Source organism: Aythya marila (genome assembly GCF_965140915.1).
Source record: "Aythya marila genome assembly, chromosome: 19".
Classification (NCBI taxonomy): Eukaryota; Metazoa; Chordata; class Aves; order Anseriformes; family Anatidae; genus Aythya; species Aythya marila.
The window spans coordinates 10,698,610-10,726,480 of record NC_139060.1 but is presented as its reverse complement, the minus strand read 5'-3'; the positions used below and the strand labels follow the sequence as shown (position 1 = coordinate 10,726,480).

Here is a 27,871-nt window from a genome sequence, read left to right as displayed (position 1 = left end):
GCACCCCTGGGGCAGGAGGGAGCCGTGGCCGTGGAGCCGGGCCGGGCCCCGCCGCCATTTCGCAGCGCCCGGCGGGGCCCCGAGGCGGGCCCAGCCCCGGCAGCGGCCCCGCTGCGCGCGCAGGAGCCCGACCCGGAACCGCTCGGCTCGGCGAGGAGATGGCGGCCGTGTCCGTGCTGCAGGCGCCCAGCGGCGGCTTCAGCTTCGACAACTGCGCTCGGTGAGGCGCGGGGCGGCCGGGACGGGGGGCGAGGGGACGGGCGGGCTGCGGGGCTCGGGGCTGGGAGCCGGCGGAGCCCCCGCCACCGCCCACCCGGCCTCAGCGCTCCTGCCCCTGTGTTGCAGGAACTCGCTCCTGGAGGCCGAGCTCGCCCAGAAGGGGCAGCGGCTGCCGGCGGCCCGCAAGACCGGCACCACCATCGCGGGCGTCGTCTTCAAGGTGAGGGGCGGCGGAGGGCTCCGGGCGGGGCCGGGCGGCGGGCGGCGGGCAGCGGGCCGGGCCCCAGCGCTGCGGCCCCGCTGAGTCACGGCGAGGCCGGGCCCGGGGCTGGGGCCGAGCCCCCCGGGGGGGCCGAGGCCGGGCTCTGGGAGTCGTTTTCCCCTTGCTCAGGATGGCGTGGTCCTCGGAGCAGACACGAGAGCGACGGAAGGAATGGTTGTGGCTGACAAGAACTGCTCGAAAATACACTTCATTTCTCCTAACATCTAGTAAGTGTGGGATCGGTTGTTGCGTGGGATTTTTAGCTGTCCCCTCTGCCAACGGCAAGTATTAAGGTGCTTAAAAACAATAATTTACGGTTATTAGCCAGGCTTGCTCATTTTGGGCATTTTATTCACGTTTAAATAGGCTGTCTTGTTTCATGCTCTGAAAATATTCACTGTACGGGAACTTAGTTTCTTCAGTTTTGCAATGAGGGAAAGGGATGCGCAGACTGCAAATGCTGAAAAGAAAAAAAAAAAGTCTTAAGGGGTTTTAATTACATGTGCTACTCATTAGGATTACCAGTAGCAAGGCCGTTGTGTTTCAGGAACTGTAAACGCTGTCTAGGGATGGACAGGAAGAAAACCCAAGTAGTTAAAAAGAGTTGAATGACTTGACTTGAGGCAGCTTAGAAAGAAAAAAAGTTTAAATTTGTTGAATAAACTAGGCAGAATGCTCATAGAGGCACAGAGTTACTTGTTTCCCCTCCCTGCCTCTTCCAACTTGCTTGCAATATTTCCCAGTTGTTGTGGTGCTGGAACAGCTGCAGATACTGATATGACAACTCAGCTGATTTCTTCCAATCTGGAGCTCCATTCACTGTCTACTGGACGACTTCCACGTGTTGTCACAGCTAACCGAATGCTAAAGCAAATGCTTTTCAGGTAACCAAATGTTCTTCTTATATTTTAATAATGCCGTTAAAACTACCACCTGTGACTCAAGCTCCTGTGAACACGTATCCTTACTTAGCCTACCTAACCTCCATAACAAGACTCTAGGAAAGGCTGAAGAGTTGCTCCATCAGTGGTATTTTAGAGAACTGATCCTGCAGTTGTGCTGTGTCGATAGCATTTATACTGCAAAAATATAAGGACAATACTTTAATGAACTGTTGATCACAACAGTGAAAAATGATCTGTATGTTTTTTGTGACAAGACGGCTGGGCCAGTAATAATCTTGTAAATGCAAGCTTTTTAAATTGAGAATTTTATGACCTGTAATAGAATCACAATATGAAGATACATTTTATTTTCAAAGGAATAGAATGACTAACCATTTGAAGCTTGCAGCTTCTGTTAATACAGAATTCTGCCGGTGGTTTAGTGAGATATAGTAATATAACAGTTGGAAGTTGTACTGCAGTTGTCCTAAGGAAAACTTACCTGATCGCTTGGCTGATTGGAAACCATCACAAGTATGGGAGTTGTACCTCCTAAATAGCAATGCAACTTAAAATGTGCCATTATTGAGGAAATGTTCTTCAAATCTTTAAGCATTGCAGTATTATTTTAATACTGTTTTTTGTAGAAGTAAAGAATGCTGTTGAAAGAGAAAAATAATGAAACAAGCATATTCATTTAGAGAGATTGTTCAAACTATGGAAGAGTCTCCAGCAGAGTGAAATAAAGCCCTTTTCTCCCCAGCCCTGCCAGCTTTGTTCAACCAAGTGACCTAGATGAATTACAGTAATTCAGCTCGCTTGCTTGATGCTGTATTGCTGGGCAGTTTGCCTTAAGCGTGTCATAAGACAATGAATTAAAAAGTTAAATCAGCCAAGAACATCTCATGGAGGAAATGAAGGAATATATTTTCTTTGAAGTCTCTAAATATAAACTTAATTGCAGATACAGGAATTTCATGCAAGGCTTGAAAACTGTTCTGAATTCTCTCCCTGTCAGCACAAATGTATCTTCCAGCCTCCTTGCTTGTCCAATGCATGCTTGTTCTGGTTGACAGTGAAATATATAATGTTAGTTAATTTCTCAATTTAGGCTGTTGCTCACAGATAGTAAAAGCAGTCTTTCTATTATGGAGATGTACCTGCTGTAATCATGGAAGAATTCTGAAATGCGTGCGTTGTGTTTAAAACGAACAAAAAAGCACAGCTTTATCATAGGTTTCCAAGTTCACGTATAAACATTGTCCCTAGGTATCAAGGCTACATCGGTGCTGCCCTGGTTTTAGGGGGAGTGGATGTCACAGGACCTCACCTTTACAGCATATATCCTCACGGATCAACTGACAAATTGCCTTATGTTACCATGGGTAAGTGCTGTCTCCTTAGTACTCTGACACAACTCTCTGGTAAACAAACAAACAAAAAAAGTAATTTTTACTTAAATTCTGTTGTTTGCTGTGAGCTGTGCAGAGCTCAGACTTCAGAGATAAAGCTGTACCCGTGTTTTTACAGCAGGTGAGATGTTCTGTTTTGAATGCTTTAAGGTTATGGGCTATTATACTGTCTAAATCTTAAGCAACCCAAAAATGGTATTCAGAAACCTGATGTGCAGATAGTGCTAATTTATGGTTCATATAAAATCTTGCTGGGGAAATGCATTCTTCCTGAAGTTTGACTGCAGTTCGATTAGGAATAAACGTGTCTTGCTTCTCATCTGGACCTATTTTGTTTCTTGCTAGGTAGCAGCGGTGTTTTAAGCAAGAAGGAGCTTCGTTGTAGTTTATTTACAATGTATGATTGGTTTTAATTACGATACGGAGCTTCTCAATAAGAAGGTTATGTCTATTGCTGGGGTGGCAACTTGACAGTAGTAGCCTACTGTCAGGTTATTAAGTCTTAACACCATAAGTCTTCCATCTGTACCTTTTCTGTAATAGCACTAATTTGAACTATATGTAACTGAAATATTTTTTTTTTTTTTAAATGTCCTGCACGCTGATAGCTAATTTTAAGCATGAACTTTCTTCCTGCTCCTCCCTTGTGAGGGCTGTGGAGGAGAGTATGAAGCAGTTCTTTCATCTTTCTGGCCTTCTATTTTGTTGGCCAGGGGTAGCCAAGTTTTAGCTTGCTTTAACCACATGGTTTTCACCTCTTGCTAAGGAAAAGATAAAGGTTCCTAGAAGAACCAAACCAGCCCTTAGTCTACATGGTGGCCTTGCTTCTTTGTGTCATTCCTTTCTCTTCTTTTGAGATACATAGTATATTCCTCTTTAGCTGTTTTTTCAACTTCCTATTCAGTGTTTCCTGTTGTCCTTCCACTCCAGGAACTGGTTTGTCAGTTTCAGAAATGGACATTTGCAACTTGAAAAGGAATCATCTGGCTTAAGCAAGCATTGTTTACTCCTGTAGTTTGATACAAGTGTTGTGTTCGAGGGCCTACAGACTGTGAAGATCCCTTCTTTGCTATTACTGCTAGCAGTTTGTGTTCTAAAAATGAAGAAAAAACAGCTTAAACAGTAATGTTTGTCATGCATAATGCTTTCATTGCCAACAATTAGAAAAAGCAAGCAAAAAAGCATTTCTGTATACATCTCATTCAGTTCTGTATTAGGGAGTGTGATACTGAAAACTGAAAACATGCTTCCTACTCCCACAAAAACAGATGAAGAAAATACCTACAGGAGAGAATTAAACTTTTGAACTCCTCAGTGGTGCTTTGCAGTAACAAAAATCTCACACTGAAGTGGCTCTTGAGCATAAGCCCGTTTAGTTGTGATCTCCTTGATAGAACACTGGAGGCCATTATGAGTATTTTTAAGAAGACGCTATTGCAGAATACGGAATCTTCATTCAGCTTTAATCTTAATTTGTGAATTTAACTTGTAATTCATACTATATCTTAAAACTATTCATTGGCTGTGTCATCTGTATCTTATAAGCTGGAAAAAGTAAAATTCTAAACATAGCCAGGGTTGCAGTTGGTCTCTGAACTCAAAAGAAGACACGCGTTTCAGATTTACCTTTCATTTTGAAGACTTGAATGATTTTTAAATGAGATCTTGGTTTCTGCAGAGTTGCAGAAGTGTAATGTAGAGTCCACATAAATCAGAAAAGCAAACTGAAAGCAGAAAAATGAAATAGGTCAGTTTAATAAGCATGATTTGCTCTATGTAGCTTTTATGCTGACTCTGTGATGGGAAAATACAACTTCAATTTTCCTTAATCTTTTCCTGTTTGTGGTTGTTATCTCTAGATTAAATGCCATTAGCTATATTCTTGGAAATTTTAAAGCTTTTTTTTTTTTTTTTTTTTCCTTCTGGGTCTTTCTTAGACAAAATGGCTACAAAATCTACAAAAATGGCTTTTCTGCTGTTTGGAAGAGCGGGAACCAGAAATGCAAAAACCTGTGGTTTGGGGATTTTTTCCTGAAATGGATTCAAAATGCCACCACAACACTAAGAACAGAAGTTCTTAGTGAGCAGTTTTTGTAGAGTTCTAGTACAGTGCATTAAACTAAACCAGCTTTGTTGTAAAAACAGAATTTATGCTATAGGCTTTTTCATTTAATTGTCAGAAAAACGTGTACTTCTCTGGGACAGGGATTTTGCTTGCCCATTCTCTGAATGTGATTAAGGAAGTAGTGGGTTTTAAAAAGTGCCCAAACTATTTGTTAGGGCTTGACTTAACTGAGTTTCTTGTACCAATTCATTTGACCTTCAGGCCATCACTTTCTTTGCATTTGTTTTCAAATTTTCGTTGCATGTTGTTGAGAATTTTAAAGAGATCGCAGCCTGTTTTTATCAGAGCTTTAATATTCATCATTTGTTAGAGATGAAGATGTTTAAGAAAGTAAACTTTGAGATCACGTTTTTAGCATGCAAAAAAAAAAGTCTTTGAAAAGGCTGGAGGAAACGCAAAGATTCTGGTGTAAGTGATAAACCAGGGTTGTGTATATGAATATCTCAAATGTTCAGGAGATGGAGGCTTTGTATGGGACAGTGAAGTGTGCATGTGGTAGCTATTCTGAGAAGCCGTGGCCTCTGAACTGACTTGCTTTGCTGGAAGTTAATGAACCTATTTTTAACACGCAGCCTTTAACAATTAAAGCTTTCCATCCCTTTGAACTAGTAAAACAGTACAGCTGTTAAACTGAGTGATGCGGTTAACTCTGGGCATGAGAACTGTGGTCCTTACAGAGATTCTGCAGCGGTGGCACTGTACCGATAGATGGTGCCATTACCTTAGCAATTGGCACAGGACTTCCTTGGCAGAGAAAATCCGTGTAACAGTCACGTTACGTGATGTCATTGTTTAGCCTTTAATAGAAAAAAAAAAATAGTGTAAATGTCTGATTCTTATAATTGCCTTATGTCCAATATTGTAGTAAACTGTAAAACCGTAAATGACTTTAAACTGCTAACTACTAGGAGTTGATTGCCTGAATAAAGTCGCACAGCTGCCGTTATGTTCACGTGCCTATTTTACGTGCCTACTTCTGTGCCTATGCTTTCAAAGCTTTAAAATATGGTATTTCTGAAAATCCTGGCCATTCCTCTCTCTCTACAAAAATAACATAGTGGCAGAGCAAGCTCAAGCAGGGAGTAGGTTCTCAGTGGATTAATTTTACTCTAGTTTAAGCTTTGATTTGCTGTCAGCTGTGCCAGATCTGTCTGGTGATTGCATGTTACTTCTGTCCATGCTTCCACACAAAGCCCTTCTCAGCACAAATGTTCTTTACCTTTCTATAGGCAGTACACTGATACTACTTTGTCTAATGACTAGGATATATTTTAGTAACAGGAGATCTGCTTACGCTTATAAATGAAAGAGAACTGAAACAGCAGAAAATGCATCAAAGGTCAAATCAGAGATAGTAATAGGAGTTGTATTTCTGTTTTATGTAGACCATAATGTTTTTCCACAGATGTTTGAAGGGTGGTTTATTAAATCAGGATACGTGTCTTAGACCAGTCAATTTCTGGAAATGAAATTCTTAATGGGAAATGTTGTTGAGGTGTTGGGTTATTTTTGTTTTTAATGTGCTGAAATATCTTGCCTTGAATGTATTTGTGGACAGATAGAGTGATGTCCTCCGTTGCAAGGCAGATTTAAAAGATACTCAGTGCTTACTCAGGAGTGAAAACATCAAATTAAACTGTTTATGCTGACAAAGGACAAAATTGGATTTCAGCAAACGATGCAAGATTGTCTGATTGCTTGGCTTGTCTAGGAAAGCTTCTGGCCAAGACTTATAATGAAATGCGTGCATAAAATTAAACCACTTGAAGTCTGTAGTTCAGCTTTTGGAAACAGTAAGTATGTTCCAGTAGTCTCTAGTGGCAGAAGCCAGTCCCCTGGTACCTGTGTTGCTCCATATTCATAAATCAGCTCTTCATGCATTGGCAATGTTGTCCTGCCGAGCAAGCAGTACCACCGCTGAGACTCGGCCCCTTGGCCAGGAACCAGGGTGAAAAATGATCCCGATCGATGGGGCTGTGGAGATCACCGAATTTTTACCTAGGATGAACAGCAAATTGAATAACAATGAGTGCGTGTGAATAAATGCCCTGTCAGGGAGCCCTGACACTGATGGATTAGGAATTGCTGAATGTTACTCTCGCACGGCTGTGCGCATCCTCCGCTGTGGCAGGCTGAGGTAGCAAACAGGTCCTTGGGTGATGAAAACAGGCTGTGCTTAGCAGTGAGGAGTTGTCCTCGGTGAGTGCTCTGCTAAAAAGGTCCAGTTCATCTGTCGCAGAAAAGCTCCTGCAGTTGCAAAAGACAATGGAAGTCGTTAGCTCGATTTTCTGCTGGGTATCAACAATTATCTTTTACTTCAAATCTGATACTGAAGTGGTACGACTCCTTGTGTAAATGCCAAAGGCATTATTACAGTCAAGTCCAGGAATTTTTGAATAATTCAGTTGTGAAAACTTATTAAATGACCAGTCTTTCTTAAAGGAGTAAAGCAAAACAAAAAAAAAACCTCATGTGGTCTTTAATGAAGTTCTCTGGTTTGTGCTAATTGCAAGACTGAAAAGTATTTGCCTTAGAATACAACTTTGCATCGCGGTTTTTGTAGGTTTTTATTTTTTGGCTATTGGTGTTTTTATATCTTTAGATGCCAGATTAGTATTTCCTGAATATTTACTTAGTAAGCATGGTTTACTGAAAATGAATGTGAAATAAATTCTTCGGAATTGATAAGGCGCTTTTTTCGTCTTTCCCAAGGTGTTGAAGTAACATTGCTGTTAGCGTGTTTAATAAGTCCAGCTGAAAGATTTCTGTATATTATGTAACACAAGTACACAAAGACTTTACCAATTGTATTTGGTTTTAATTACCCTTATTGCTGATCTCCAGAAGAGTTATAAACATTATTTATTTATTTATTTATTTTTTAAAAATCCAACCAAAAGAAGTTCCTGTTTCTGCACTGGTTGTGTGGATTGTGTGGTGCTAAGTTCCTAAACTTAACAACAAGTTACCTATCTCAAGCTAAGATAAATAACTGTTGAGGTATTATTTTCTGTGCACACTGTGTGGGACCAGCAGTCGGCCCTCCGGGAGCACAGCGGGTGGATTGAGGCTCCCTGCCTCGGCGTGCTACAGGTGGCTGCGGTAACTCACCTCCGTAATGGTTTTCAGGCAGTTCGTATTGCTGTTGTCAAACAGCAGGTGATTTGTTTGGATGGAGGAGCTCAGAAGTTTCCATATATTAGTGTTCCTAAAAACACAGTCCTTACAGCTGGTGCTAGGAAGAGTAAAGAACTTCCATTGTGGTAGCTAAGATTACCAAAATCTGTTTTTTCGGAGAATGTTTAGCTGTGTTGCAGACTTCTGCTAAGGTACTGTTTTTTTTTTACAGGCAAGCTTATAAAACTTACGTTGGCATTTATAACCAGTCGAGGAAAAAAATTGAGTTTAAGCAGCTTTTCCAGCATTGCTTCCTGTTCTCCTTGGAATCTTGATTTTTAGATGTAAATGTTTACATGTAGTGATAATTAAGTACATTTTCAACAACTCTTCTACAACCTAGGTTGTAGGACCAGCTACATTTGCTTATTTAAAGCTGATATTAAATTTGATGTTTATTTGCATCTTGCTAATGTGGTGAGATAGTTAACAGTACAAATTTCATGTATAAATGATTTAGTGTAACATAAGGATCTTCTTTTCCTTGCCAAGTCTCCTGAGTTCTTGTCCATGGGTTCTTTTGTGAACTTTTTTAAAAAGAGAACCGGAGGAATAAATCCAGGCTAATTGTGCCACGTATGAAATTACTGGATTATTAGCATTATTGATTAGTTTTTGTCAGTAGAAGTTTTAAGAAACGAAGACCATTTTTTTTTACTTCAGTAGTTTTAATGTAGGAGTTTGTGAGATGCTAACTTTATATTTTATTTATTGCAAAATCTTTTAGGCTTCAAACTAACTTTGTTTCTAAAGAAACCTTCTTGAAGGGTAAGGGTGTTTGTTTTCTCGTTCTAAGGCTTCCCATTCTGCTTATGGTAGGCCTTCTGAGTGCATTAAGAGTATGGTCTTAGCTTGAGACCATATCCCAGATTATTTTTTTAACCTTTCATTAGAAATGTTCCAGTGTCATTGTACAAAAGGAATTACTTTATGGTTTAAGTCCTGTATTTGTTCTGGAATGCACCTTATTTTGACCTTGTTTGAAGGATCAGTAAAATTCCTTTTATTTGGTGATTTGTTCCGTGACATCAGCTGTTTGTATCAGCAGTTCATTTCTGCTATTAGTTGCTTAAAAATCCTTTTTATTCCCAGCTTCAGCATTTAAAAAATGGAAACACACATTGCTCCAAGGTGTAAATGAATAGTCATAGCCTGTAATACAAGTACGCACTTAGAGTGTCCTACTGCTTTTAGATGTGATGTATTTGGTACTGTAAAGGTAATGATCCTCAACCACAGCAATATTCTGTAACAGCAATATCTGTCATATTCATTGGGATTACCATGTTCATTGATTTGTGTCTGTAAATCTGCTGTTTCTACCCTTTAAATTTGATCTATAATTGGACCTCCTTAAATGGTTCAGATAAGGTAGTCTGTATTTTCTCAACAGTGTCACTGTCAGCTTCTCCTTTTTCATTATACATTCAGCAGACTTGATAAAATCAGCAGGACACCTCATTTGAAACTGTTTAATCGCTGCCTTTTTCTTTCACTAAACCATTGAGGTGGTCAAGCGATATACACAAATCATTTTAAATAGAAAATATGGCTTTCTCTGTGACCCAGCTAAACAGATAGCAGTATGCAAAAGAAGTTAAAAAGTAATAAATGCCAAAAAATCTTCTAATTGGAGTAAAAAATTGCAGGTAACTTTATTCACTCCCCAAAAGTAGCACACGCTGAAATATGGCTAGGGCCACAGACAGACGAGATCCCTTCCTGAAGATTCACTCTGAACAAAGCATGTTCATAGTTTCCAGTAGTATTGTACTGCTTTTTGTATTCGTTTATGGAAAGTGTATTTGTAACACCTGCAGTTAGTGCTTTGGGTAGGGATGGGCTACGTAATGTTAGTGTACTTGCAGCATGGGCTTTAGGAGAAGTAATGTTAAACTCGTGATGTCATCTTTGTCATTTTGTCTATTGAGTTGTTATTGTTGAAAGTAAAAATAATGGCATGAAATAAATGTGTAATAAACTGTTAGATATGGGAAATAACTTGACGGCAGCAGCCAGCAACCCGGTTACCACTGCTGGCTTACTCATCCCCTGTACAAAGGCGGCTGTGCTGGGACAGCTCGTTAGGGCGATCTGTGCCCTCTGGGCACCCCAGTACCCAGTGCTGAACCCTCTGTGGGTCGGGGAATGGAAGAGCAGGAGTTGAAGCTGGCATTCAGGTAACTCACTTTTGCTGACCTCATTTTCATATCTCAGTGTTTACAGTGACAAAAAGGCTGTCGGGACAGGGAACACAAGTCTGTGTATACCAGATAAAAAATTCAGGATTAAATTAGGTGTTGGACCTCAAGAGGTAGACACTTGTAGTAGTTGTAAGCGAAGGTAGACTTGCAGTCTGATTTGTGTTGTTGATTATTTGTTACCTTTTCTTTAAAAAATTAATGAGAAACAACCCAAAATCGTGTATCTAAATATGTTGGCTAAAGAAGTGTCCTAATTTTGTTACCATAGGTTCTGGATCGCTAGCAGCTATGGCCATTTTTGAAGATAAATACAAACCAGACATGGAGGTAAGAAATCATTTTTCTTTCAGTGTTTCTTTGTCTACAGTAATTCTCATGACATGAAGAATTTAAGAGATTTGCTTTAAAAAAGACAAATCTGCTCAAGTGCTTAAAATATATTAATGTCGGCGTAATGTAAACCTGTAAACAAAAATTAGGGGATACAGAATTTGAATAAATGTTTAATGTCTTTCAAATTTAAGTATGGAAAAACTTTTATGATTTTAGTGTAGATGAAAGCTTGAAAAACATGTACGTTACTAATTATAGTTGACTCCAGGAATTTAACAGCCTTTGCATAGTCAGTTTTGCTGTTTTTTTTGCTCAGTAGGCAGGCAGTCTCTTTATGCAACTCTCAGTCTTTAAAAGAGAATAGATGATTGTAAAAATAACAAAATATGTTCCGGTAGCATAGGAAACCAGTTAGATTTTGGGTTGACTGGCTATGTTCAGAACTAGCAACTACATTCTTGTAGTTATCTACTTAAAAGCTGGTTATTGGAAGACTTGGTTGAGTTGTTTGTGTTTTGCCAATGATCAAACTTGAGAAACATTATGGTTGTTCATGAAAGAGAATCATTAAGGAGAGCTATAAAAGCTGGAGTGTCTTGATGAAGATCAGAATAAGTTACTGTTATTTTTTTTTTTAATGAATTTATCCAAGGACATTATTTTTGTATTCTCTCTAGTATTTCATTATGCTTACTAGCACCATGTTCAGTGTCTGCTAAACTAAAAAATGGTGAAAAATCTAGTTATCTGCAGGCTTACAATTGATGGAAAAAAAAAAAACACAAAACAATTGTAGAGCTTTCTGTGACCATATTTGTAAAATGCCTCAGTAGTTTCAAGACCCCCTTTAAACCATGTTAATCTCTTCAGAATTTGTGAATTCTCCTCCTTATTCCAGTTAATAAGTTCACATTAAAGAAAAAAAATGAGAACTGAACACAAAATCAGAAAGTAAACCCATTGAAATGACTTGTAACACTAACAGTTGCAGTCATTTGAGCGTGAAATACACAAATAACAATCTTAATAAATATTCAACATTGCTGAATGACACACAAAAAGTTGATGAACTTCAGAAAAGGTCTTCAGACGTTCCTCATCTTTGTAGTGCAACTGCTGTGGGCTATTTTCTCCCCTCCAGATGTTGCAATGACTGCAGTGTATTTTCTGGGGATAATCCCATAAGTCTTGAGCTCCTCACTAAAACTGAACAGTTAAATTTTACATTTAAAGCATGTCATATGTTGTTATATATATGAAATAGTTGTGGTTGTGCAAACTTAAAAAATGCAGTGAGACGAGGATTTGTATGCTGCTTCAGTGTTTTAGGTAATATCTGAAGAAACTGGATTTCTGGCCTCCAGTATATTTATAAATGCTATCAAAATATTGGAACCTTTCAATAGGCACTCAAGTATCTTCTGTAAATAGCATTGCACTAGATAGCTAATACAAAGAACCACTAGGTGTAGAGGTAGTCTTTCTACTCTTTTTTTCCCCTCATACTGCTGTGAGAATGACACAGTCTCTTTTCCAGCCTCTCCTGTGACTATGCACTTGGCATGTGTGCTATTCAGACTGAAAACATGGACTACAAATCCTTGGAATCAACAGCTACAGCATAATAGTCCCCTTTCAAAGATACAAATGTCAAAGAGCTATGCTATGAAACTAAAAATCTTACCTCATTCTCAGCTAGTTTTCAAGCTTGTATTTTAAGTCTTTCTTTGTGTAAGAGCAACCAAAAATGCACCCAAAATTGGTAAATTTCCAACTTTTCCTGTTTAGAAAGGTCATCCTAATTAAATTGTCTTCATACACAACCGTAAATGGCAGCAGATACTCACTGTTAGAACAAGCATGTGGAAACGCAGCCTACCAGTTTGTTGAAATAGATATTTAGATGTTTGAGGCTTGTGTGCAAGCTTCAAACCCTTAACCCTTCCTTTGTTTTTATGAGACATTCTGTTGTCTAATAATTTAATAATCAGAATATCTAAACCAGCAAAGTTTCAAGTGGTAGAGCTCAAACTGTACTTTGAAACACTTCTTCATGCTGTTACAGCTGCCATCTTAAAATATTTACTTTTTATGCCAGATTTATTTTTTCCAATAAAATAACCAAATAGCACGTTTCTATTGAAATTAAATTAAATCTGAACCACACTGTGCATTTTGTGTAAAATTTGCTATGAAATGGCAATGAAGATTAAATTTAAAATTCACGGAGATTAATTTAATGAAATGGGTAGAGGATTAATATTTTTCTGTCAAGATCAATACTGCTTTCTTTTGCACTAATTGTCAGAATATCTTGCTAGGGCTACTGAAGGGTAGTGGTGTGCTGCAAGACCATCACATCACAGAAAAATGATTCAAAGGCAAACTGTCCTGCACCCTCTGGTATCGACTTGCAAATTAGCATCTGGAATGTAATTAAACAAGCTTAATGAAAGTAGCAGCTGAATACTACTGGAAAAGACAATCAGCTTTTTTCCCTCTGATATATATTCTGTACTATTGAAGCTGATCACCAAACACATCGCATGAGCACAGTTAAAAAAAATTAGCATTTATTTGAAGAATAGGAACTGTTTTTCATTCTGTTATGCTTTTGGCATGCACTGGTGTCCCATGAGAGCCATGCCACAGCAGATAGTGCACAATATTTATAAATCTATGACAGGCAATAATAGCAACTTGAAAAATTCTTTTGCTAGAATTTCAAGTTGAGAGCTGCCAAAAGCTGAGAGGATCAAATCTGCAGTGGCAGCTGCTGTGCCCTACAGTTAGAATTGTAGACTTTGAAGATTCTCAACTTAAAAAAAAAAAAAAAAAAGAAAAAAAAAAAAAAGAAAAAGGAAAAAAAAAAAAAAAGACTGCAGGCTTAGCCAATTTTTGCAGGTTTCTAGAGCCCTGGCTCTCTGCCTTTTGAAGATGAGTTGCTGAAGCTTCTACCACTGCCTGAGGCATGCTAACACCAGCAGGATGTGTTTTTTTCCACAGACTTAGTGTGTCTTCAGATTTAAGTAGCACATGCTTTATCAATGCCAACTGTGATGGTCCTTTCCCTGGTTGCAATGCCGGGAGATGATCTTTACCCAACATCCTTCAGAGAAACTGCTAAGATGGATGGTGACGTACACAAGTGCCACTTCTGCAGTCTGATTTATGGAGGCATGTTTCATTATGAAGCAAGTGCTGGCCTCTAGAGGAACCATTATAGATTGCTGAAGATGTGAACACTTTCAGCCCTGAAGGCCTGTAGATGCTTCAAAATGTAATGCCAAGCACCTAACTACTGTGGAACAATATTAATCTGTCATGTGGGCAGCTATAGATCTACTTTAAAAAACATAAGTGGAAGAACAGCACATCTAATAGAGTGTTTTGAGCTTAGATCTTTCATTGCAGCCAATTTTTCTTTCAGCAGAGTAGCCATATGGTTTTTAAACCTTAGTCAGAATTTGCAAATACGCTCATGCCTTCCAGTGTTAAACAATAGTGAAGAAGTGCTCTGAAGCAGTAGATATGGCAACCGTCGTGATCTGGGAAAAAAAGTCTGTCTGTGGTATTAGATGCTGGAATCCTGGCTTTCTCTATACTGTGGTTGTTGAATTCCTAGGGAAACGGGGGAGGGACGTTATATATTTTGTCCTGGTATTTGACTTCCCTTTGAAAAGTAGAAGGTTTTTTGTCTGTAGAAGAACTACTTGATGTGCAGTGAGGCTATACTGTAGCTTCATGTTTAAGCATGGACACAGGCTGTCTGTAACTTTCTTTTTTGTATTTCATCAAAACAGCCAAGTTTATTAAAGGAGGATCTAAAAGGAAGAGAATGAGTAGAAGCCACAGAAAGCAGCATTACTGCAGAGAAAAAATAAAATATGTCTCGTAATGAATTCAGGGGCACAGAATAGGTGGGGAACAATGGAAGGGGGTAGAGTCTGGCAGCTATTTAGTAATTACATCTGAAATGGATCGTTGCAAAAATGTGAGATTGTATTTACAGTCATTTATTTCACCATTTGTAGTGCAGCAAGAAGTCAAGCAGTGATGACGGAAAACCAGAAGCTCTGAAGGGCTAGGAGTGGATTTGAAAGGGGTCTGGCGGTGCTGTGACTGTGTTCCCCTCGAAGCACAGACGCTGGCCCTCGTGCAGGAGTAGCTCTGCTGTCCAGGAGTTAAAATATTTTGGGTCCTGCCTTCCCACCAGAGACATGGTCCTTCACCTGGTGGCCAGATTTGCTTTTGTGACCGTTCCGCAGTAACTGCCTTGGCTGACTTGCTTGGTTTTGACAAACCTGGGTTAGGGAGCAATCTCACGAGCAGTCCAGCTGGCAGATTTGGTAATCCCCTGTAAAAGGAGAAAGGAGAAGCAGACCAGCCGTGGGAGGTAGTAACCTTTTCCAGCTAATGGTTGCGACTGTCCGAGTAGGTGTGCTCACAAAGAAACTACAGAAAGGAAGAGGGCTGAAAGTGATCTAGGTTTAAAATGCGTAGTCTCAGGCTATTCTGGTCCACAGTTTTGTTCCTGGCTTTGCCACTGGTTTTTGAGGTACGTGAGGGCAGCCCTATCCCCCCAGAGTGAAGGAGCTGTGGCATAAAGAACGGCTTCCCCGAGGCTCTGTGTGCACTGAATGTCTTTGCTGTATCAAAGGGAAGGTAGTATGAACGCTAGTTTCACCACATACTTCTTATTTATTTATCTTACTGAAATAAATACCAGGCTTAGTACAAAATATTAGGGAAACATGCCACTTTCTTCCATTTTTAAACAGCTGACATACAGATCATTCAAAAATGTTTCTGTGCTTATATTTCCTACTGTCCCTCGATATGGTGGCATTATTTTTGTTTATTAGCTGCTGAGAATAATACGGAGCTATTTTTGGAAACTGCCAAAACTCTCTAATCTTCAACACCAGTTCTCATCATTCTTATTTAGACTGCATCTGTGTGATTCGGGGCTCAGGAGCAATGACAAGCTGCATATGAATTCTGTATTCATTAGTGATGGTGATCAAAATGCCTGTGTCCCCGCCATAGGGCTCAGGTGTGCAAGTCTGCAGGCTAATCCCACCAGCTGACATTCAGAGGTTTAATGACTCCATGGGAAGGTGACCACTTGCTGGGAGGTTTGTCGGCTGAACTCAGACAGCAGACAATAGAGATCAAGCCAGACTATCAGAGTTAAGCTGGAGAGCCTGCCTGAGATACTTGAACTCCTGTTGGTGTCAAACACAGAGATTAAGTAAATGGGGAAAAAAAATCTGACTCTGGGAACAAAAATAAGTACTTAGTATTTATGTGCTCTGTATATCTGTTTATTTCATTACTCGGTGACAATAACGGAGGCTGGTAGTGGCGTGTTTTCACTGCCTTTTGCTGATGGAGCTCTCACTGATACAGATTTCATGCTTTCCTGTGTTATTTTCTCCTTCAGGGACCTGAATTTCCATGGGTAAATACCAGATATTACCACAGACATCCATCCAGAAAATAAAGGCTTCTCATGCTGTTTCTTACTTTTTTAGGTTAAACTTAGTGTACCCGAGCTCTGTTTCTGCTCGGTGCGTTGGTCAGTTGGTTCTGTTCTCATCTGCCACAGGATTGTGCCTTGGATTGATCTCCATTGTTGAACCAACGTTAAATGGGAAATACAAACCTGATTTAAAATGGTCTGTGCTGCTCCCTAGCTTCGTGGGCTCTGAAACGGCTGATGTTACTGGAGAAGAGTTTTGAGGTGTGCTTTTGAATCTATCAAAGTACAATTTCTGTGCAGAAATCAGGTGGGAAACTGCCAGCAGTATTAATCTGGGTTACCAGTAGTACCCCGTAGCACTTTCTTCTAGGTTTCTGTTGATGGGCTCTCAAAATAAATGAATTTTGCCTCGTTTTAAATTGGGCCTTGCTGCATGACAAAGAGCAACCATTTCTTCACCTTTACGAAAGTAATGCTTAAACTTTGTACGTAATAATGTAGACGAGGCAGTCAGAAGCAGAGCTCCATGTTAAGAGATCATTTCACTGCAGAGGGTCGATGTAGGACAGGTAATTATTTTTGATGCATTTCTCAGGAGCAGGTGTTCCTGTTTAGATCGTTGCAGTTCGTATATCTCCCATAACTGCAGAACCCAGGCAAAACATGCTGGAAAATATTTCAGGTGGCACGGACACGAGTGCTGTCCTGCAGCGAGGACTGCGGAGGCAGAGTGCGTCCCGTGTGAGCGGAGGACACCGAGTTGGTGTGAGGCTGAGCAGGGGACTGTGCCTGGGCTCTGGGGGGAGGTGTCCTACAAGCCAACGAGGTATATGGAGCTTTTTGGTGTATTTAGGAAGAAAAAATTACCAGGGCTGAAGACTTTTCTTTTCTTTCCCCAACAAAATGTTCACCTTCATTCCCTTCCATTGTTTTTTAGTTTAGGTAATAGTCACGTGAAAGTTAATTTGCTTTATTTGAAGCCAGATGTTATAGCTGAATATTCATCTTTTGCTGCACAGTACTGAGGCATAGATTTTTGGTTTTATTCCCTCCATGGTTTACATTTCTTGCTACGTTCTGGCAGCTGAGGTTCAGTGCCTTAGTGCCAGGTAGTGCAGTGGTACAGAAAGGGTACCGCACCGCGCCGGGTGGAACTCGCAGCATGGCAGAGTTTACAGCTCTGTTGGTGAGTTCATTTTATTCTGAGAATTGATTCCCTGAAAAACATGCACTTTACACAGATACAAACAATAGATTAAATGTGTTTTCATATTAATTCTTAGCTCAAAGTATAGAAGCAGTATTAAAAGAAGCCCTGCAGTTGGGAGAGGAGCTTGTGATTTAATTCTGTACCAGCGGAGCTATGCATTGTACTAGTCTCCTTGTAAGGAATGAAATATAGGAACTAATGTTATTGAATAGGAGTTCCGAATCATATAAGTTTTTTGCCTTGGCAGGTAATTTGGCATAAATTGTTAATGTAAATCCAGGTTAGTGGGGAAGACATTATTTTACTAAAAAAGATAAACTGCTGATTAATTCAGTATAGAACTCAATTACAAATTGAAAGTGTCTCTGCGGGACGCCAGTACCCTAAAGACAGCAGATGTTGAATTGATACTCCAGCATATTTCACACTGGTATGAAATATTAACATGGTTTATTATACTTGTGTGGTGTACAATATCAGAAAGGGGGAGGTGGCGATGAGCATGGGCTTGCAGGCGTCTGTACCAATGGAACAAGAAAAAAATGTAATTACTGAGAATAGTAATTAGGGACTTAGGTATATTTTATTTGAAAATATCTTAGTAAGAACAGTTAGAAAAATAAACATTTACTAATATATTATTCACAACAAAATTTGCATCAAATGCAATACAGAATTATCCGATATATTAATGAATTTAGGTAAATTTGCGTAAAAACTTAAATATGCTGAGGTTTAACAAGGCTGCTAGGTCACTGCTGTGCTCTGATTTCTTTTTTGCATAATTTTTTGCCTATGCCATTTGTGCTGAAAATTACTTCCTATCAAAACTAAATTTCCTGCATTTTTTGTGTAAAGTAGGCAGTGTATTAACCCTCATGTATTAATAACCCAGGGTTTTAAGCAAATTATTTTTTTTGTCTTTCAAGGTATTGGATAAGTGATGGTGCCACAGACAGTCTGTGTAGAGTTTGCATTTGAGAACACTCCAAGTTCTGAAGGGAAAAGTGGTGTAGTGGCACAAGGAGATGCAGGAATGTATATAACTTAAATTTGGTTGTGCTTTATTTCTATTTATTTAAATAGAAGTCCGAACTTTAAAAACGTGCAGAGAAGGTAGAATTCAGACAAATGCAATTAAAGTTACCCTATTGTGAAAGCCATTCCTAACAGAAGGCATGATCCACAGCATTCGACAGGGTGTGTTCTAGAGAGAAAATTGTAATCGTATTTAATAGTCTTCGAGTCCTTTTAATTTTTCCATCACACTTACTGAGAATATTCAATAGTTTCTACCCTTTTTTTAATGCACGAATTGGTGTTTGCTCCCAGGACCCATTTTTTGTCTCACTGCTACATGTCTCCCAGATGCTGCTAATCTTTACAGATTCTGATTTTCATAATCCTTCTGCCTTACTTTGTGACTTTTTAGAAAATGAACAAAAGCTGGTGGTGGAAGGAGCAGGGGAGGGGCTAGAAAGACTGACTTCTGAATTTGTTCATCTCAAAGCTGAAAGAAAAGCAAGATACAGTGATTGTAGCATCGTTTATGTATTTTTATAAAACAGATTTATGAAACAAACCGTATTTTTCATCTGCTTATGAGGTACTGCTTAAAATTCACGCTCTTTTTTGGTGAAGACTTGTGAAACCCAAGTGGTTGAAATTACAAGTGCCAGCCCCTTTCCAGCTTCAAGGGGCAGCCAGAACAAATTCATTCTCACTAAATGGAGCCTTTCAACGTCTCCTTACAAGGAAAAAAAAAAAAAAAAAAAAAAAGCAATATACTTTGCTTCCCAGTTTTGCTATCTCTTTGGATGTACCCGCAGATTTTAGCATTGCTTCCAGTTACGTATTGATCTCTACCACGATTCCTCCCAACAGACAGACCTGCACATCCTCCCGCATGTTGTAGTCTGCTGATTACTCTTCCAAAGTCTAATTATGCTTCTGTAGGTGCTTATGTCCTTCAAGAGGTATCACTTTCCTAGCCTCCAATTCCCAACACTTCTTTATAGATTTTTTTTTTTAACCATCTCTGCCCTTCCTGGAGCTTCCGATTTCTTCCCCTCTGCTTCCTTCCATTCTCTTCCCACCTGCCCATCCGGTGGATTCTGCCTTTCAGTAGGACGTACTTTTTACATGGCAGAATTTGAACAAATTTCATTCTGCTGTAAAAGTCGGTTTTGTTAAATGTTTTTAGATTTTTTTGTCTTACAAAAGTTGTTACACCCAATAATATTCATTGTATACTAATGTTCATTGTGTACTAAAATTTAAAATTCTTACTGAGACTTAGATATTTGATACATAGTGCAGTTCTCCAATGCTAACAGGATACTGGTGACCTGCAGAAGCCATTCATTCCTTTTTGGTAAGAATTAAAAAATAAAAAAATCTTTCTACAGTTTTTAAATCTGGAAAAGACATCTTGTTAACTCGCTTGTGAAGTTTTTTAAAAAAAAATAATTTAGGAAATAATATTCACAGAGCAGTTCAGCTGCTCCCTTTACTGTTGTAGGCATCATGATTAACTTGTTTAAAAGCTATTAGTAAAATAGTATTAACACGAGGTAGAAATGTCCACATCTCCTGTAGAAAAGTGTCTTTTTTACTTCAGTAGTATTTGAAATCTGGAAATCGCTTAAGTGAGAGGAGAAACTTGATTCAAGTCGTATACAAGAGTAATGTGGAAAAGTTCCTTATTGGTGCTGTTTGGGACTTGCACCGTAGCAGCTGTAGAGAGGTAATCTATCAGTTCTTGAGTGTCTACAAAATGCAACTCTCCAGATAACAGGTTTAAAGTAAAGATTTAATACAGTCTCTATCTACTATGATGCTGCAGTGACAGTTTAAAACTCATTCTCTAAATCTCAGCAGACTTTATAGCTAGCAGTGGGCTCATATAAAGCTTAATGGCATTACAACACATAAATCATCTTTTAAAGATGCTACCAGTAGCTCCAATATTAAATGCAGACAATTGTCTGTGTTATAAATAATTTATCAAACACCATTTCAGATTAGCCTTTCATGCTGAGTTATTTATTTTAGCCTTTACTGTACTATTCCTAAGACGCGTTTTGAAAGATCCATTACTGGTCAGTTTAATGAACTTGGGGGTCTGTTTGCTCCCCCTCCAGCACTACGGTACATCTGTGGTGACCATTACGTGGCTGATCTGGACCTCTTTGCGCCTTTTACAAGTGCTGCCCATTTGTCATGTAGTGGTAAATGGAGCTGCACATTGGAGTCCTGGGACACATTGCGTGATGTAGTGATGGAGACAAACAGATAGCTCTATAAAGCGCTGCTTGTCACAACTGACTTGTATTACAGTACATCACTCTTGCTGTAATCTCATTTAAGAAGCAGTGTGGACCCGAGAGAATGATATTCCCAGTTAGCTTGGTCTTTGCAACCATAAAGTAGGAAGTGCTCCTTTTATATACTCTGAACTTTTAGGGTTTTTTAAGATTAATTATTACAGTGACTCATTCGTGCCCCTACACTTAAAACTGTGTCAGCACTTTTCACCATAACCCCCTGTTTTCGGGTTGTAAAATAGCAGCCCTTGCTAGAACTTTGTATGCAGCATCTCTATCAAGGATATATTTTTTTTCCCTCTCGTGGCTGTTCTGGTCATCTTTCTAAATTATGGAAAGGGGAGGAGGGGTAAACAGAGCACTGTAGGGTTTTCTATAATTAAAATTATTCCAGGTTCCCAAACTGGAATAGGCTGCACTATATCAGATGAAGGAGCTGAGATTACATTTTAGACCTTCCCAGGGTAACAGATGCTGTAGTGTGGTTACAGCTGAGCTGTGTTGACTGTACCGGTCATTTAAGAACTGTTTTCATTTTGATAACAGTAGATTAATAGAGTACATTTTAAGAAATAATAAAAAAAAAACTGAGTTGACTCTGCAAGATTTTACATAATTCTTAAAAAAAAAAAAAAAAAAAAAAAAAAAAAGGATTAAAGGGGGAGGGGAAGAAATGCTTACTTTCTGCTTTGTTTTTCCTAAGCTGTGATGTTTCTCTTGTACCAGCACCTCAAATAATAGCTTAAAATGTTTCTGGTTTTGCTGCCACTTAAAAAAAAATAATAATAATAATTGTGCATACACTATTGTTTGTCTTAGTAGTATTGTGAAAATAAATGTGTAAAAAACAGCACAAAACACATCTGTACAAGCAGTCTTGTATCAGCTGAAGGAGAAAGCACTTGCTTATCAGGACTTTACTATCGAAACACAGAGGAAACGCACAGGAATTATTTTTACAGCATATCTGTTTTGTTTTAGTCAGCTTGGTGGAAAGTATAATTCAGTGGAAGAGGGTTTCTTGTTATTAAAGGTTGAGGCTAATACAAACTTAGGCTGTTTAATAGTTTACTGAAAAAGCCCCACTCTTGGTCAGTACCCTAATGAAGCTGTTAGAAGAGGAACACTGCTATTAACAAGTTCTTTTATAGAGGGCCATTGGAGAATGCGGAGTATGCGCTGGGAGCAGACGTGATTGTAGCTGAGCTAATTTTGGGCTCCTCTTCAGCTGCACTTGTACGCTGGGGCTTGTGCAGCTGCCGTCTGAATCAGAGGCACTGGAGGAGCTGGGCTTTTAGCATCGTGATTTTCATGGGCAGGATAGTGGCAGGGAGGCCTTTAAAATGAGGCAGATAAAAAAGGTGCCTCTATCAGCATCAGCACTGGGTGCTCTTTCATTCATGTCTAATGGCAGAAGATTATTGAGATGTGGGAAAAGCCACCAAAGTGACGGAGAGTGGCTGCAGCACGCAGTTACTGCTGTGATCGCATCAGGATAGCTGTGCAGCAACGGCCATGAAGAACTTTAAGCTAAAACTGAGACAAAACTTCTGTGTTCATGGTCTTTTTTCAGTCTTACTCTTAACTCCTTGGAACAGGCCTGCTCTGCTCACGGGGTTTCTTAAGTTCTTGCGTATGTTGGAGAAAACCTAAGCTGGCGGCGAGGGGCGTGCTTTGTGCTCAGGTGCATATCTGAGAGGCACCAGAAAAGATGAAAATGGGGTGGGTGTAGGTACAGGGGGCACCGCTGCCCTGCAGCCTGACCCTGCTGCCAGCAGGAGGGGGCGCGGGGCAGAGGCAGCGATGGGGAGCTGCAGGGAGCTGCATGGTGCTGCTGGCGGGATGGCAGGGACACGCAGGTGCTGGGACCAGGCGCCTGTCTCTGCGTTTTGCAGGATGTAAATGAATGCAGCAGGAAGGTTGCTCTGCAATATTTATGCTCGCTATCTTTGGCTGCAGTGTAAAGTAAGGATTTGCTGTTTTAAGTTCATTTCTAATATTGCTGGATCTGTGACTTTCAGCTTTTGGAGTTGCTTTTGCGATAAAAATAAGCCCTCCTTGGGAGCTGTAGAGGGAGCCAATGCAGCTGTAATAAGAAGAGGTTATCGGGCGTATCAGAACTTGGACTTCTGAGGCCTGTACGTCAACACTCACGCCGTTTATTTGGGGATGGGGCATGAAGATGATTACAGATCTGTTGTGATATTTGAACGGAGAGTTTTGATGATTTTGAAATGTTTCTTTGTAAAAGACATTAAACTGAACGTTGACGTGTTTGTGTAACGGAGATGCTATTGTGCTCTGTTTCAGACTATTTAGACAGCCTCCAAATAATGTAAAAAAATAATTTAAAAAATCCTGTTATGTGCAGCATGCGTAGTTCACCAGCTGCATATTAGCACTTTCTTTTAAAAGGAGATCATACAAAACCTGAAAGAATGTGAACATTTGAACTTCTGCAGGATTAGTGCGTGGTTTCAGCAGCAATAAAAAGTGAGCTTTATTTCCTGTTCTAGTTTTTGATTTTAATTTTGCTACAACTAGGATTCCACTTTGTACTAAAAAAAAGTAGAAATACATGTTTTAAAATACATAAATTTAATATTATGCTTAGTATATATATTATGCTTTAATTACCTATGGAATTTCTGAAGACTATAGCAGAAGAGGGACTGTAGCAAACTTCCCATTTTCTCTTCTAAATGCTAAGAAGTCGATCACAAACTGCAATATTTTGATAAAGCTACCTGGTTCTGCCAGGGTGTTCAGCCAAGTCTTCTGCACTTGTTTTCAGGACTGGAATTAAAAATATTAGTAGGCTACAATTCAGTGCAGAGCTAGGCTGCCTTGCAGCGCAGTTACAGAATATATTTTGTAAACCAAGTTATGTTCCAAAATCATACAAATATTTTTGATACTGCAGAAGAAGAGTAAGTAGTTCCTACCTAGGCAAGGATTATAAGCACACTACTATGGATTTTTAATTTGTATGAAGCTGTTACAAGGGGCACTATAGGGAACTTGTTTGTGTGCACAGAAGCCTGGACAATAAAATCCACATGTTTAATTTCTCCACTCATTGAGATAAAAATCTTAATTTTGTTTCTTTGACTCTCTTTACTAAATCTGATGCCTCTGTCTTCAGGGGAGAGAGGGATGGAGCCTGAACAGGATGAAGGCTGTCCCACTGTTCAGTAGGCTGTTGTTCATGCTCTGTAGTCCTTGATGATTATCTCATTTATTGTGAGAGCTCACAGCTTCCAGTGTCACATGGACAAACATTTCTGTGAAATGCCAACACTTGTGCAATGACAGCTTTTTTTTTTTTTTTCTAAACTTTTACAGGAAGAGGAAGCCAAACAGCTTGTGAGAGATGCCATTGCAGCTGGCATATACAATGATCTGGGCTCTGGCAGTAACATAGATATCTGTGTCATAAGCAAGAATAAGTTGGATTTCCTCCGTCCATACGATGTGGCCAACAGAAAAGGCGAAAGGTTAGTGTTTCTGAAGCTCTGTGTTACCTAGGCTGCTCCTAACTGTTCTTGTTTTCCATAGTACTAAATTTTGTCACAGTGCTCTCTAGATCTCTGTACTGAATTCCAGCTAAACAAGAAAACAAAATTAGTGGCTGTGCTTGGCAGTTGACAGGAGGCTTAGTTGCATTTACAGGTGTGTGAAAGAAACTAATTGCTTACCTGTCACCTCTTTGCTATGTTGAGAGACTGCTCGTGGAGTTCAGGCAGTGTGAGTGTGATGAAGTTTCACATTTGTGACTGAATAGATACATCAGGTAGCAAGAAGGTCCCGCTTTGCATGTTTGCTGAAATGTGTGGTGCCCGAAAGACTCGTGGCATCACCATGCCTGCTGCAGTTCTGCCTAATTGTAGCATGGGGATTTGAAAAAGGAGCACGTGGCGCAGTCCAGCCTGTCATAGGTGTTATCTATGAGCTCACTGCAGGGATAAAACCCAAAGAAAACTGCAGAACTCTAGCCTGGGTCTGCCACGTTGTGTTCTAGTTCTAGAAGTATTTTCTAGCCTGTGCCTGGAGAACGTAACCTATGTGAGATTGCTAAGACAACAAACCGATGTTTCGATAATTTCGATAACTCTTCTCAGAAATTAAAATTGTCCAGAAATGTACAGTAAATTGTCCTTTCACATTACAGTTAATAGCTAAATATGGCAGTAGCAAGATTTAACACAAAACTTGAGTACTAGTTTATGTATAAATTAACTACAACTGTTCTGTGTTATGAACATTCTTGCTTTCCTAATGAAATAGTGCCCTTAACCACTTCAGCTGTGTAGAAACCTGTGCTGCTTTCCAGCTCTTCCCTTTTGCAAGCCCCATCAAAAAGATCCATTTCAGTATGCCCACCCCACCCTCATTTTATGGTTCTCAGTATTCATTGCCTGTATTTATTGAAAATGACATTATTCTGTGACTTGTTTTGAATGATTGTAACACAAATCTAACTCTGGAAGTTGCTGGGAAACAAGGTTACATTTAAGCATGTAATATTGTCTTGCATCACTGAGAATATTCAGGATACAGAGGTGCTGAGATTCTCAAGTGAGCAAAATTTGAGTGTTAGCAGAGCTGACAAATTTTACCTCTAAAGGCTCAGATGTGTTGTTTGGTGAACTACATTGCCTCGTCAGTGAAATTACAGCCCGCAGGGCAGTTAAAGGATTTTGTGATACATACGTTTATGTTATGTGTAACAAGTCATGCAGCTTTTCAGTACGCTACCAAAATAGGGGACTTTAAAGAAATCTCTTTTCCCCTTCTCTTTAATGCAGGTGGCCATAGCCAAAGTCCAAATGAATTGCACTGCTTCAGTTAAAAATTCTCTGGCTTTCTTACTGTGCAAACTTGTACACATGACCCTTTGTTCTGAGCAGAAACTTCTCACTATAGAGGTGGTTAGCCAGAAGAATCTTCATTGACATTTTAAGTGAGCTTATGGCTTCTACTGTGTAAATGGGAAAAGAGTGACACCTCCTTTACAGTCAGATGCAGCAAAATTTCTGAAATGTGGTTTGATTACAGGCAGTTTTTGTGTTAAATGTTAGCTACAATTAGCATGGAAACCCAAAGTTTATACACTGGTAAAATTAATCTAGAGATGAAAAAAAGCTTGTGCTTTGAGCAGGAGTACACAGCAAGAATGGCCCATGCTATAATGAGATCCCACTTATTTCTACAAAGTAGCCTTTCAAGTTACCTGCTACTTTTTTTTTTTTTTTTTTTTTTTTTTTTTTTTTTAAAGACCATGCATTTCATAAAAATGCTAGGTTAGCTCAAACTTTATTAGTTGATTAGTTGTTGCAATCAGTTTAGATTCTGCAATAAGCACAGTGTCACTCTGGACTAGTGTAAGAAACTTCCATATCACAGAAGGCTAATTAGTTCTGAACTTCTAAATGAGTTTTCCTAGGTAGTACCATCTTTCAGCTTAACTTTCACTGTTTTCTTTAACAGGTATGGTAGATACAAGTGTGAAAAAGGAACTACTGCTGTTCTCACGGAAAATGTTGCACTCCTGGAAATTGAGGTGGTGGATGAAACTGTACAAACCATGGATACTTCCTGAACGTTATGTGCAGCCCTTCTGTGTCACTGCATATGAACGCTAGTTATGTTTCGCTTTTAGAAGCCTTCCTGCTCAAAGAGAAACATGCAACTGCTACAGAATAAAGAGGGCTCTGACCATTCTCCTAATTAGTGTTTCATAGAGTGCTGATTTCTTTTGCTGCTGCTCCATTCTTACCCCTGATCAAAACACAGGACTCATGCAGAACAGAACTGAAGCATCTTACCACTGTGAAAATAAGTTGTGTGCTACCCAAAAAGATCAGGAGAGCTAGATTAACAATTAACAGGAGAGCTAGAAGTGTCCAACATCCACACTGGTATAAAATGTTTCCATTTCTACATTACATAACCAGAGAAAACATCATTTAGATGTCTTAATTATCTTACTTGCCTTACATTTCTATAAAAATGGAACTTTTTTGTCCTAAAATCCTGAGTTCATGCTCTTTGAGGTGAACTGATTTCAAGTTGTTTTACACTGTATTCCATAATCTTAAGCAAAAGAAAAACTACCTGAAAATCCACCTATAAAATTATTTTTTCATCTACTCAAAAGAGAACGTGTAACCCCTACACTCAGCTTCAAAAGGTTAATTGGTAGGAGGCCCTAGTCTTACCATCCTGGAACAGCCAGCCGGAGAAAGCATCTTTAGAGCAGCCACCCTTCTAGAGGTTGAAGACTTGTATGCAGTTTTCCATCATGACAACTGATAACAGCTGATGTAGTCCGTTCTCCACATGCAGAGCTTTTTGTCAGGTATCTACATATTATGGTAGCTGTTAGCAAATTTCACATACAGTTAGTCCTGTTTTGCGTGTTTTTTAATTTTTTTTCCCCTTCATAGTTGACTTTTTTTTTTTAAACAAAGGTGTTTATTTTGTAAATCATTTTTTTTTTATTTATCTAAAAATGCACAATTGCAAAAAAAAAATTACCTTTTGAAATACATTTACTTATAAGCACTAATGAATTTTATGCAGCAAGAAAGTGACCAGACTTCTCAAGACACTCAAATTTAAGCTGAGCTTCCCTGGAAGCCAGAGATCCTTTTCTATGTCACACCAATAGAGGCGCAGCACAGCCATCCCTATGAATGTGTAGCTGCCACCACAGCTTAAAGGAAACCTGCAGTGTGAAAGTGACAGTCCTCACTCTTGAATCTAAGAATTGCTAAAGAAGCTGGCTATAAATTAAGCAAGTTAGCATGGGAATGTTGGAAGCAATTTGGTGCCTCTCCTACATCCTCATGCTGATTTGAATTTCCTCAATCTCTCATGAGAGCAGCAAGATCAACTTTCTGCTGAGAAGCCTCGATAAAATGGCACCTTGCATTAATGATACCAACATTATTCACAGCAATTAATAGCTTTTCTTTGCTACCTATATAAATACTTCAAAATTTGATGGAAAGTAGTTGAAGATGGCACTGCAGTTTTCCTTTAAGTAGAGAAAATTAGGTTAAAAAAAATCCACTAAAAGCATATATATGTATGTAACCCTCTAACCCTAATCTTATTTCAAAAAAAAAAAAAAAAAAGATTGTATTCTTTTCTTAAAGAAAAAAAACAAAAAAACAACAAAACAACAACAACAGAAAAAAAGGCACAGGCTGCATTTGAACTGTCACAC

The 27,871-nt window shown here is 39.3% G+C and overlaps 1 protein-coding gene across 1 annotated transcript; it reads left to right on the top strand.

The window, feature by feature from the left end:
* Positions 1–76: 76 nt before the first annotated feature.
* On the top strand, positions 77–27,833 carry PSMB7 (proteasome 20S subunit beta 7). The gene is made up of 8 exons (XM_082775448.1): positions 77–220; positions 346–439; positions 611–708; positions 1,225–1,365; positions 2,635–2,750; positions 10,552–10,610; positions 23,983–24,134; positions 26,128–27,833. Exons 1-8 carry the CDS (start codon positions 159–161, stop codon positions 26,237–26,239), a joined length of 834 nt encoding a protein of 277 aa, XP_082631574.1. The 5' UTR covers positions 77–158; the 3' UTR covers positions 26,240–27,833.
* The last annotated feature ends 38 nt before the right edge of the window (positions 27,834–27,871 follow it).